At 45.2% G+C, this 13,557-nt stretch overlaps 1 protein-coding gene across 1 annotated transcript in view; it reads left to right on the top strand.

Annotated features, from left to right (window-relative positions):
* Positions 1 to 609: 609 nt before the first annotated feature.
* LOC126474393 (ATP-dependent translocase ABCB1-like) overlaps positions 610 to 13,557 on the top strand; it is a gene marked incomplete at its 3' end in the record, with an annotated part of 166,238 nt that continues 153,290 nt past the window's right edge. Inside the window, exons 1-4 of the mRNA XM_050101861.1 lie at positions 610 to 629; positions 1,054 to 1,120; positions 6,010 to 6,156; positions 6,256 to 6,408. Coding sequence (XP_049957818.1) covers positions 610 to 629; positions 1,054 to 1,120; positions 6,010 to 6,156; positions 6,256 to 6,408 — 387 coding nt within the window. The remainder of the gene's footprint in view (positions 630 to 1,053; positions 1,121 to 6,009; positions 6,157 to 6,255; positions 6,409 to 13,557) is intronic.

Below are 13,557 nucleotides of genomic sequence, written 5' to 3'. Positions count from 1 at the left end.
TACGTTATCTGAAGAACTCAACATCAACCGGAAGTGATCCAGAAATTTCATGAAGTAAAGATGTACAAATCAAGTTCACCTAAGTCATAACCGATCTGCCCGTGAATGCGCGATATTAAGCGGAACTCTTTAAATGAATGGATAAAGGATTAAGAAGTATTCAATATAAAAGATGGAAAGTAACATAAATTTCGACAGCTAGTTGTTAACCTTCAGAATTGAGGAAAAATGGAAGAAGAAGAGTTTCAATACCCAATGAGGGAAACAAGTTTGTGCAAGAAATTCGAAGTAAGAAAAATAAGAGATACAAATTTCTGCAGACGAAGGAAATTTTTTTCACTCAAGCTTCACTAGTGACATGAAACTTAAGTTACTGCTGAAGTGGTAGGCCTGAAACATAGTACTGTACAAAGGGGAGTGGCGAAACCTAACAAGACATTGGAAGAATTTGAAATGTAGTATTACAGAAATATTTTAAAACGTATTTGGCACGTGATGTAAGAATACACACACGATATACCACGCAGAGAAAGAATTATAAGAAAGATGCTTTCCAAATGAAAGGTCATGTTACTGCCGAATCTTCTAGTGTAGTTAACCTAGTAATGAATGGGGAGAACCATTATAATGTAAGACAAAATGTACAATATATAAACATAGCTAAGTTTCCCAGCTAATGAAGCCATGTTTTACAGCAAAATGAGATCCTTTTTTCAGCACTTCCCCCGAACCATTCATCGCCAAACAATACTCCATCTTACGCTGCTTGAAATTCCTATCCCCACTACGCGGCTTTTAAAGAAGGTCTATTGCACTCGAGAAAACGTTGGTACCTGTAATTTGATTCTCTGATGCAATTTGCATTTTACACCACATGAAGCCGACTCTGTTTTAGTTCGAAAATTCCATCATTTGTTAACACCTTTATACAAATTATTTTTGTGTTGTATAACTTTCGTGATCTTATGAATATTTCTTTATTTTACTGCAATTTTTTTATGCAGCAATGTAAAATACTTAAAAAATCACGAAGTCACATGCTCTCTTTTTCAGACAATTCAAAGATAAGCCCAAAGGAAAGGGCCCAGAACCACCTCCACCAGTGGGTTTCTTTAAACTGGTAAGTATGCCAGAGTGCAATCAGATTTTAAAATATGTATGTATTAATATGACGATTAAGTTTCTCCAAGCATGGGAAGCCACAGCTTGAACCATTGTGAATAGTCAGCTTCTCTTAAGAGAAGAGAAAATGTGGAGTCGGACTAGGTAAAAGATATTAATTTGTGCAATTCACTGTTGCGTAATATCATAATATTTGCTACATTATAAATACGGTCGCAGGTTCGAATCCTGCCTCGGGCATGGATGTGTGTGATCTCCTTAGGTTAGGTTTAAGTAGTTCTAAGTTCTAGGGGACTGATGACCTCAGAAGTTAAGTCACATAGTGCTCAGAGACATTTGAATCATTTTATTTGCTCCTGTGAACTGCTTCTGCAAAGTAGTCCGAGAGTGAAGGACGCGAGTAGGAGCAGGAAAAGGTGAAGTACTTCGGTACTGCGTATAGGTTAAAGCTCTTTTACTGGTGTATGAATATATACAATCGATAATATTACTTAACTTGGCGTACAGATGAGCACGAAGGTGCGAAGCCGTTCATGTATCAAAGCTAACAGCTACGAGAAGTTACAAAGGGAAGTTTGTAGCGGCTCACCCCAACAGAAACAATGTTGCTTGGTCGTCTACTCGGAATCAAATGGGTAGAATGTGGAGTTGCGCTCGTAGAGCTGCACAACACCGGCTAGATAGCGCTGTCAAAAAGAAATGGGTGAAATGGCTCTGAGCACTATGGGACTTAACATCTATGGTCATCAGTCCCCTAGAACTTAGAACTACTTAAACCTAACTAACCTAAGGACAGCACACAACACCCAGCCATCACGAGGCAGAGAAAATCCCTGACCCCGCCGGGAATCGAACCCGGGAACCAGGGCTTGGGAAGCGAGAACGCTACCGCACGACCACGAGATGCGGGCAGATAGCGCTGTCGACGGTGTCGGTATCGTAGTGCCAATCTTACCTTGTACCTACGCTGTGGCATCGTAGCTATCGATACCACAAGTAGTAAAATAACGGAATCAGTTAACCCCTGAGATTCTTAGAGTATACACCAAGGTGACAAAAAATACCGTATCGCTCCTCCTTTTGGCCGATGTGGCATGGAAGACCCCTAAGAAAGTGGACGTAGTATGTTTCATTTGAGGTGATCAAACTGAAGTGAAAATTACTATGAATAGTGAAATAACGGAATCAGTTAACCTCCGAGATTCTTAGACTATACACCGAGGTGACAAAAGTCATTGGATACCTCCCAGTGTCGTGTCAGACCTTCTTTTGCCCGGCGTAGTACAACAACTCGACCTGGCATGGACTCAACAACTCGCAGGAAGTCCCTGGATAAATATTAGCCATTCTGCCTCTGTAGCCGTTCACAATTTCGAAAGTGTTGCCAGTGCTAGGAGTTATGCACAAACTGACCTCTCGATTAAATTCAATAAATGTTCGATGGGATTCATGTCAGGCTATCTAGGTGGCCAAATAGTTTTCTAGAATTGTCCAGAGTGTTCTTCAAACCAATCGCGAACAATCGTGGCCCAGTGGCACGACATAATTGTTTGGGAGCATGACGTGGATGAATGGCTGGAAATGGTCTCCAAGTAGCCGAACGTAACCATTGCCAGTCAGTGATCGGTTCATTTGGACCAGAAGACCCAGTCAGTTCCATGTCACACTGCTCACACCATTATCTAGTCACCACCTGCTTGCGCAATGCCTTGTTGACAACCTGGGTCCATGGGTTCGTGGACTCTGCGCCACTTTCGAACCCTAACATCAGCTCCCACCAGCTGAATTCGGGACTAACTGAGCAAGGCACAATTTTCGAATAGTATAGAGTCCAGCCCATATGCTCACGAGCCCAGGAAAGGCACTGCAGGCGATGTCGTTCTTTTAGCAAAGGCACTCACATCGGTCTCCAGCTGCCATAGCCCATTAACGCCACATTTCGCCGGACTGTGCCAACGGATAGGTTCAACATGTGTCCCACATTGATTTCTGCAGTTATTTCACGCAGGGTTACTTGTCTGTTAGCACTGACAACTCTACGCAAATGCTGCTGTTCTCGGTTGTTATGTGAAGACCGTCAGGCACTGTGTTGGCTGTGTGAGAAGTAATGCCTAAAATTTGGTATTCTCGGCACAGTGTTGACGCTGTGGATCTCAGAATATTGAATTCGCTAATAATTTCTGAAATGGAATGACTCTTGCGTCTAGCTCCAACTACCAGACCGTGTTCAAAGTCTGTTAGTTCCCGCCTTGCTGCCGTAATCACGTCGGAAACCTTTTCGCGTGGATCAAATGGCTCTGAGCACTATGGGACTTAACTTCTGAGTCATCAGTCCCCTAGAACTTAGAACTACTTAAACCTAACTAACCTAAGGCATCACACACATACAAGCCCGAGGCAGGATTCGAACCCGCGATCGTAGCAGTCGGGCGGTTCCGGACTGAAGCGCATAGAACCGCTGGGTCACCGCGACCGGCTCACATGGATTACCTGAGTACAAACGAGAGCTCCTCGAATGCACTGCCCTTTTATACCTTGTGTACGCGATATTACCGCCATCTGTATATGCGTATATCGTTATCGCATTACTTCTGTATCGAGCGGGGTGGCGCAGTGGTTAGACACTGGACTCGCATTCGAGAGGAAGACGGTTCAATCCCGCGTCCGGCCATCCTGATTTAGGTTTTCCGTGATTTCCCTAAATCACTCCAGGCAAATGCGGGGATGGTTCCTCTGAAAGGGCACGGCCGACTTCCTTCCCAATCCTTCCCTAATCCGATGAGACCGACGACCACGCTGTCTGGTCTCCTTCCCCAAACCAACCAACCAACCAAACATTACTTCTATCGGCTCGGTGTATAACAAAATATTAGTATGAACATTACAAGGATATTAAAATTGTTAAAGAGCTAGAATAAATGCAGAAGTGGTAGAAAAATAACAAAAACTGGGAAGATTACTTTTAAATACCAACTTTGCGTATAATATTAAGATGATAATTTTTACTTCAGATCTGTCTCATCACAACCAAATAAAACAAAATTTTATGTCCATACGCGTTTCGCCTGTATTACTTGCAAGGTAGGTTCAGTGTCAGATCTCGTTCAGCTGAATTGCAAATACTGCACACATATATGTAAGAACGAAAACTTGAAAAAACAACACAGCAAACACAGTTTGGAAGGCACAGTAGGCTGCAGGCTGGGCGCTTCTGGTGGCATCTCCGTCAACAGCGTTCTTTATGAACAAGTGAATGTACAGCTGCTAACGGTCTCGTCTAGGAGCTAGACGAGCCGGAAGAATCGCGGATCACTTTAAACAACTTCCTCTCAATCTCGGGGCGGATTAAACCTCTCTCAGCCCTGATCGCATACTCTTGTTCAGAGAAAACAGAACAGTTTGAACGACTAGAGATAGGAGGTTCATATTCACAGGACATGTACATTAGTATGTTCTACAGGAGTGATTAGCATTTGAAACATGTCAGCCCGCGGACTAATGGTCAACATCGATATCGCGGCGCAACACAACCCATCGGTAGAATGTGCCCGCCGCTCTCACTGCCGCTAACAACGGATGGTAATGGATCAGTGTGACTTGAGCAGATGTGCAGGATGCCTCGCAGACGTGCGTACGAACCGTACCGTCAAATCAGTGATTTTGAAACAGGGCACATTATTGGCATGAGACAATGTGATGCAACCATCCGGGAAATTGTTGTCGTATAGGGCGAAGTGTTTCGGCAATGCAATAGGAATGTGGGAAAGTGCAGAATGGTTGACGGAAGGACGAGACCACCCCCCCCCCCCCCCCCCCCCCGAGAAGATCGACACCTCATCCGAATGTCGTTGCAGGACAGATCTGGCGCAATAGTGGAATAACGTAGCACATCTTACCGTATCGGTTATGATAGTCCGTCGCCATTTATTACGGCGTGGGTTCTGTGTGAGTCGTCCATTTCTCTGCCTACCTTTAACGAATGAACAGAAAAATGCTAGACGGCAATGGTGCATGCAGCGACGTCACTGTGGACAGGAATGGCATCAGATAGTGTTTTCGGACGATTCCAGGTTCTCTTTGCTTGAAAATACGGCAGCATTTTGGTTCGCTGCAGACAGGGGGAGCAGTATCACAGTGACTGCATAATGCCAACTCAAGGCCTTATAGTGTAGTGATACAACCACAAATCAAAGTTGGTGTGTGTCCAGGGCACTGTGATCCCTGTCACGTACGTGAATGACATCCTACTACCTGTAGCAATACCCTTTCTGTACAGTGCACCAGACGCCATTTTTCCGCAATACAATGCACGACCACATGTTGCTACTAGAACACGTGTCTTCTTGGTGTCACAGAATGTCAGCCTTTTGCCGTGGCCAGATCAAGAGACTTGTCATCAATCGAAAATGTGTGTGATGAGTACAGTGCCGTGACTCAGTGCCAACTACAACAGATGGATTTTGGAACCAGGTGAATGCAGCATGGGTAGCCACCCTTGGCGACATTCGAGTCATATACACGTCGATGCCATCACGAATGGAACAAATTATCAGGGTCCATGTCTACTAGGCAACAGGACACATGATGAACCGAGGTAAGAGAAATGCTAATCATTTCTGCAGAACATAACAATGTACATGTCCTGTGAGTATGAACGCCCTATCTCTAGTCGTTCAAAGCGTTCTGTTTTTTTCTGGACACGAGTGTCTTTTGGAGACCCCTCGGTAAGAGCATTGTCTGCGGAAGACAAGCTTCTGGGTTCGAGTCTCTGTCCGGCACACAGTTTCAATCTGCCAGGGAGTTTCGTAACAGCACCAACTCCACAGCTGAGCGGAAGTCTCTGAAACCTGCCTGTTTTTCACTGACGCGCCTCTCCCCTGTGCACAGTTCCGCTTCTCGACTACATTCGAACGCCTGCTGATGCTGGTCGCCGTGCTGTCGACGGTGGTGTCGGCCGCGTGCCAGCCGCTCAACACGCTCTTCTTTGGCACCCTGACGGGCGTCATGGTGGAGTACGCGGCGCAGATGAGCGAGGTGGTGGCGCGCGCGCTCGACGACTACCTGCAGGGCCGCTGCGCCCCGGAGGACACCGTCAACGACGTCGTACTGCGCGCCATGTTCGACCCCAACGAGGTCATTGCCAGCGGCCAGACCCGGGAGGACGCGAGCGTGGCGTTCCTCGACGGCATTCGGCAGTACTCGGTCCGCGTCGCCAGTCTGGGTGGCATCATGTTCGTCGCCACCTACATCTCCATCACGCTCTTCAACTACGTCGCCACCAGACAGGTACGCATCCAGCACATGTATTTCAGGGTGCGACTGTATTCGTACTGTAAATAACTAACGATAGAAGGGGAATTCAATAATTCTACATCTACATTTATACTCCGCAAGCCACCCAACGGTGTGTGGTGGAGGGCACTTTACGTGCCACTGTCATTACCTCCCTTTCCTGTTCCAGTCGCGTATGGTTCGCGGGAAGAACGACTGCCGGAAAGCCTCCGTGCGCGCTAGAATTTCTCTGATTTTGTATTCGTGATCTCCTCGGGAGGTATAAGTAGGGGGAAGCAATGTATTCGATACCTCATCCAGAAACGCACCCTCTCGAAACCTGGACAGAAAGCTATACCGCGATGCAGAACGCCTCTCTTGCACAGTCTGCTACTTGAGTTTGCTAAACATCTCCCTAACGCTATCACGCTTACCAAATAACCCTGTGACGAAACGCGCCGCTCTTCTTTGGATCTTCTCTATTTCCTCTGTCAACCCGACCTGGTACGGATCCCACACTGATGAGCAATATTCAAGTATAGGTCGATCGAGTGTTTTGTAAGCCACCTCCTTTGTTGATGGACTACATTTTCTAAGGACTCTCCCAATGAATCTCAACCTGGTACCCGCCTTACCAACAATTAATTTTATATGATCACTCCACTTCAAATCGTTCCGCACGCATACTCCCAGATATTTTACAGAAGTAACTGCTACAAGTGTTTGTTCCGCTATCATATAATCATACAGTAAAGGATCCTTCTTTCTATGTATTGGCAATACATTACATTTGTCTATGTTGAGGGTCAGTTGCCACTCCGAGCACCAAGTGCCTAACCGCTGTAGATCTTCCTGCATTTCGCTGAAAATTTTCTAATGCTGCAAGTTCTCTGTATACTACAGCATCATCCGCGAAAAGCCGCATGGAACTTCCGGCACTATCTACTAGGTCATTTATATACACTCCTGGAAATTGAAATAAGAACACCGTGAATTCATTGTCCCAGGAAGGGGAAACTTTATTGACACATTCCTGGGGTCAGATACATCACATCATCACACTGACAGAACCACAGGCACATAGACACAGGCAACAGAGCATGCACAATGTCGGCACTAGTACAGTGTATATCGACCTTTCGCAGCAATGCAGGCTGCTATTCTCCTATGGAACGATCGTAGAGATGCTGGATGTAGTCCTGTGGAACGGCTTGCCATGCCATTTTCACCTGGCGCCTCAGTTGGACCAGCGTTCGTGCTGGACGTGCAGACCGCGTGAGACGACGCTTCATCCAGTCCCAAACATGCTCAATGGGGGACAGGTCCGGAGAACTTGCTGGCCAGGGTAGTTGACTTACACCTTCTAGAGCACGTTGGGTGGCACGGGATACATGCGGACGTGCATTGTCCTGTTGGAACAGCAAGTTTCCTTGCCGGTCTAGGAATGGTAGAACGATGGGTTCGATGACGGTTTGGATGTACCGTGCACTATTCAGTGTCCCCTCGACGATCACCAGTGGTGTACGGCCAGTGTAGGAGATCGCTCCCCACACCATGATGCCGGGTGTTGGCCCTGTGTGCCTCGGTCGTATGCAGTCCTGATTGTGGCGCTCACCTGCACGGCGCCAAACACGCTTACGACCATCATTGGCACCAAGGCAGAAGCGACTCTCATCGCTGAAGACGACACGTCTCCATTCGTCCCTCCATTCACGCCTGTCGCGACACCACTGGAGGCGGGCTGCACGATGTTGGGGCGTGAGCGGAAGACGGCCTAACGGTGTGCGGGACCGTAGCCCAGCTTCATGGAGACGGTTGCGAATCGTCCTCGCCGATACCCCAGGAGCAACAGTGTCCCTAATTTGCTGGGAAGTGGCGGTGCGGTCCCCTACGGCACTGCGTAGGATCCTACGGTCTTGGCGTGCATCCGTGCGTCGCTGCGGTCCGGTCCCAGGTCGACGGGCACGTGCACCTTCCACCGACTACTGGCGACAACATCGATGTACTGTGGAGACCTCACGCCCCACGTGTTGAGCAATTCGGCGGTACGTCCACCCGGCCTCCCGCATGCCCACTATACGCCCTCGCTCAAAGTCCGTCAACTGCACATAAGGTTCACGTCAACGCTGTCGCGGCATGCTACCAGTGTTAAAGACTGCGATGGAGCTCCGTATGCCACGGCAAACTGGCTGACACTGGCGGCGGCGGTGCACAAATGCTGCGCAGCAAGCGCCATTCGACGGCCAACACCGCGATTCCTGGTGTGTCTGCTGTGCCGTGCGTGTGATCATTGCTTGTACAGCCCTCTCGCAGTGTCCGGAGCAAGTATGGTGGGTCTGACACACCGGTGTCAATGTGTTCTTTTTTCCATTTCCAGGAGTGTAGATTGTGAAAACCAGTGGTCCCATAACACTCCCCTGTGGCACGCCAGAGGTTACTTTAACGTCTGTAGACGTCTCTCCATTGAGAACAACATGCTGTCTTCTGTTTGCTAAAAACTCTTCAATCCAGCCACACAGCTGGTCTGATATTCCATAGGCTCTTACTTTGTTTATCACGCGACAGTCCGGAACTGTATCGAACAGTTGACGCAACATTTTTTTTTTCTGAAAGCAGGTTAGTTTCATTGAGGATTCCAATGCACCTATTAGTCTCCACTCATTTGCCTACAAAACTCTATTTTTTATCATAATCTCCGTTCAATGCGACGCCCTTGCGCCACATCACTGGAAGGAACTGTATGTCCGCGTCGGAGCCGACGTCGTGCTGCGTCCAGATGAACAGCGAGGCATTTGTTCGTAAACCGCGAATCACCTCAGATGAGGTTTCAACATTGCAGGCGTCACAGTCGTGTGCGGCCGGCCGGAACACGGAAGATTGGACAGATTTGCGAGACCTTGTTGCGATGACGACGGACGCCTCGTCCAGCTACTGCTTTTGTTCACTTCCAAGTCTCTGTAGACATTATGCAACCACCTGTGAATATCTATGATGGACTGGTTTTCCGCTAAAAGAAACTCAGTGACAGCTCTCTGCTTGAAATGCACCTCCGTTACAGACACCCTTTTGAAGACTGCTTATAGCGCCATCACCTATCAGAACTTCGTGAAATTATTGGGGCTGAAGCAAGAATATTACACGATGTCCCACAGCAAATTCCACCTTTTTCTTCTTTCTTTCTTCTTTTTCTTTCATTTGCTACTGCTTTTATCCCGCATTGTGCGCAGGGTCGACAGGGTTATGTACAGAAGTGGCATTGTTAATGTTAAGGGGTGGCCAGATGCCCATCCTGCCGCCACCCCAAACCCCCCACGACGGAATTAATGTACCCCAGCTATCTGCGTCTACTGTAAATCGTGAAATAGGGTGAATGTGTTTCAAACGTCTGCGAGTCGTGTACCTGAGGCGGGACGTGGGGACCAGCCCGGTATTCACCTAGGATGACGTGGAAAACTGCCTAAAAACCACATCCAGGCTGGCCGGCGCACCGGCCGTCGTCGTTAATCCGCCGGGCGGATTCGATCCGGGGCTGGCACGCCTACCCGAGTCCAGGAAGCAGCGCTTTAGCGCTCTCGGCTACCCTGGCGGGTACCGGCTACCCTGGCCGGTACGCTAATTCTACTTTTTTTCTCAACCGAAATTATCTTAGGAAAAATATGCGCATTATTTATTGAACAACCTTCGTACTTTCTATCATTAATACTAGATAATACCTAGACTCTCCTTCCATTCATAGAAGCACCTCGGAAAATTTATTTTATTTTAGCTTTGCAGTGGGAATACTTAGTTATTACATCATGTAAACTACAACCCTTTGTGTCTACAAAAGGATCGTGCATTACATTCACAACTTTGGAAGTTTCTTACATAGTACTGCATTTTTTTTCTAAATTCTTGATTTGAAAATCCAATAATGATAATATACCTTAAGAAAAAAAATACATAAATTCATAATTAGAAAGAATGTGAAATGAAAATAAGCAATGAAACAAAAAAAATTGAATGTATTGGTGTTGCCTCTGAAGTCTATTGTTGCTCTTCTGTTTGCGGCTTCCTCGGTATGATTTCGAATTTTGCCTTGTAGACGTACATACCATCCTGTTGATAGTTACTAACGTGTTTAGTTCAACTAAATTACAATTACATATCCTACTATATAACAAACACATTTTACTGATCGACCAGTATTTTCGTTATGCATTCCTTTAATTGTTGTTATGGTCACTTGCCTATCACATCGCGTCGCTCATCCTTTCGCCATCGAAGCTGCTGTCGTCTAATTACATCCCCACTAACTGTCATCTTGTCTCTCACTCACCCCCTTACCTTCGTTGAAATCTCTCTGACAAGTGTTTCTGATTCTGATATTAATCGGACTTTGTTTATTCATCACTAGATATGCTGCTTTTTTTTTTTTTTTTTTTTTTTTACTTTCTTCATTTGTACAACAACCAAAACGCATCTACTTTTTTTCTTTTAGGGTTTTCTACGGTCCATGATTGATTTCCATACAAGTATTTACACAAGCGCACACTCTCAGAAATTTCTTCCTCAAATTTAGGTCTATGTTTGGTACCAGTAGACTTCTTTTGATTAAGAATTCCGTCTTTGCCTGTGTTACTCTTTCTTCGGTTTGCTCTCAATTCTTATTCTGCCCTCATTATACTGTTCATTCCATTCAACACCCCCTGTAACTCTTCTTCGCTTTCATTGAAGATAAGAATGTCATCATCGAATCTTATCATTGATACTTTTTACCCTTTACATAAATCACGCTTTCCAATCTTCCTTTTATTTTCACGATTGCTTATAACAGATATAGAGTGAACAGTATGGGTGAAAGATCGCATCCCTGTCTTACGTATTATTTAATCCGCGGACTTCGTTCTTGGCCTTACATTGAAATTGTTTCCTCTTGTTTCTTGTACTTACGGTAGCGTCCCCCTACTGCAGAGAAGTTATAATGTTTCACGTAATATTCTAGCGAAGGGGTCGGTTGAATGAGCTGAGTACAAATGGGCAGCCGATTGTACAGGCATGGTCCGAGATGGGGAATTTCCTCGTCGCATGATTAAATGTGTTACACTTCTGAGCAACATTGTCAACCATGATCTGGGGATTGAGTGCTTGGCCACAGGCGCCGTATAATCGTATGATTGATGTTAATGGATTTAAGAGTAGTTAGAGGTTTGACGGTGTACTTGCACGAATTATGCCGAACTGTGTTACCTTTAATTGTCTACGAACGTGGACTAATAGTTCACGTGATATATTACGTCAGGGTTTTCAGGGCGATTGTAATGAACTGACCTATGATAAATAAATTAGCGATCAGGTTATGATTTGGATTTTATGTATTCTGCGAAGCTGTGTTATATCTTTCCTCACGTCTGGTTAAAATTGTAAGAAATTACACACGACTTCTTCTAATTAATCTGAGTTAGTTAGGACAAATCGATTAGCAAAAAATCGTTTATATGTAGGGAATTACATTTCAGAAGTTCAGCGGCTGGGTGTGTGGGTTCCCTCGGAGGTAATAATTACAGTTTGTAACCCTTAGGTTCGAAGTAGGTCGGATGGTGGACAGAACTATTCCTTAAGCAGATGCAAGATCGACTGATACAGAGAATCGCCACAATATTGTATTTTACCTGTCTTTGCCCATAGCTTACTACTAATTTTGAAAGAATTTTGAAAATCTTGCGCCATTTTACATTGTCGAACGCTTTTTCTAGGTCAACGAATACATCACTGTGTCTCGATTTTTCTTCAGCCTTGTTTCCATTATCAAGTGCAATGTGAGAACTGCCTCTCTAGTGCCTTTACCTTTCATACAGCCAAACTGATTGTTATCTAACAGATCCTCAGTTTTCTTTTTCACTCTTCTGCATATTATTCGTGTCAGCAGCTTGGATCCATTAGCTGTTGCTTGTACGATAGTTCGCGCACTTTATTTGCCCTCGGTATCTTCGGAACAGCCTGGATGATATTTTTCCGAAAGTGTGGTGGTAGTCCTCAGTCTCATAGACTCTGTACACTAATTTGAATAGTGGTTTGGTTGGCACTTCCTCAATGATTTTATAAATTCGGTAGAAATGTTTTCAGTGCCTTCCGCTTGATTTGATGGCCAGTTACCCAAGGCTCTGTTTAACAATGGTTCTCATATCTACTCCCATGTCTTCTTATGTCACGTCATCAGACAAGTCCTCCCCCTCATAGAGGCCGTCAATGCATTCTTTTCCATCTACCGCTTTTTTGTATGCATTTAACACCAGCACTCTCAAGCTCAATGAACCTCCGTTCACGCTTGCTGACGGTGAAGATTATTTTGACTTTTCTGTATCCTGAATCTGAACTTCCAACGACCATCTTTTTTTCTATTTCTTCAGGTTTTCTCTGCAGCTGTTTAGCACTTGCTTCCCTGATCTTCCTATTTATTTCATTCCTGATTATACTTCTGTAATCGTTTTGGACCTCCTTCTTTTTTCGATCAGTTAAAATGTTCCTTCTGTTACCCAAGGTTTTTGTAGTTACCTTCGATGCATCTGTGTTTTTCTGTCCATTCTCTGTGGTCGGCCTGAGTAGAGACGCTCTTTCTTCTCCATCTGAACTGCCTACAGTGGTATTCATTATCGAATTATCTGCAAGCTTACATAACTTCAAATGCATCTCATAATTCCTCAGTATTTCAGTACCTCACTGCTTTCCGTAATTTTTTGGTCGATTTGCTGAAACTTCAGTCTACTCTTCATCATTTCTAAATTGCAATCGGAATCTGTATTGCATTTGGGTACGCCTTGCGATCCAATATCTGATTGCGGAATCTCCGTCTGACCATGATAGAATACAGCTGAAATCGTCCCATCTCTCGGGGACTTTTCCAAATATACTATATCCTTTTGCGACTTTTGAGTAGTGCATTCGCTGTTACTAGTTGAAATTTATGGCAGAACTCTAGTAGTGTTTCTCCTCTCTCATTATTACTCTACTCTTTTTGCTGCCGCATACTAACCCTCGTAATTATTACTTTATTATTATATTCATATAGTTTCTCTGCCAGTTCATCTCCTGCTTGTGACGTCGTATGGCTGAACTGTTGTGGTTGGCTTTGTTTTGCTCTCGATTCTGATGAGAATAATCTTAGAAACTAACTATTCACGGCAA

This window comes from Schistocerca serialis, chromosome 4, assembly GCF_023864345.2.
Source record: "Schistocerca serialis cubense isolate TAMUIC-IGC-003099 chromosome 4, iqSchSeri2.2, whole genome shotgun sequence".
NCBI lineage: Eukaryota > Metazoa > Arthropoda > Insecta > Orthoptera > Acrididae > Schistocerca > Schistocerca serialis.
Note: the sequence above shows the minus strand (reverse complement) of the source record. Positions and strands in the feature narration are given on the sequence as shown.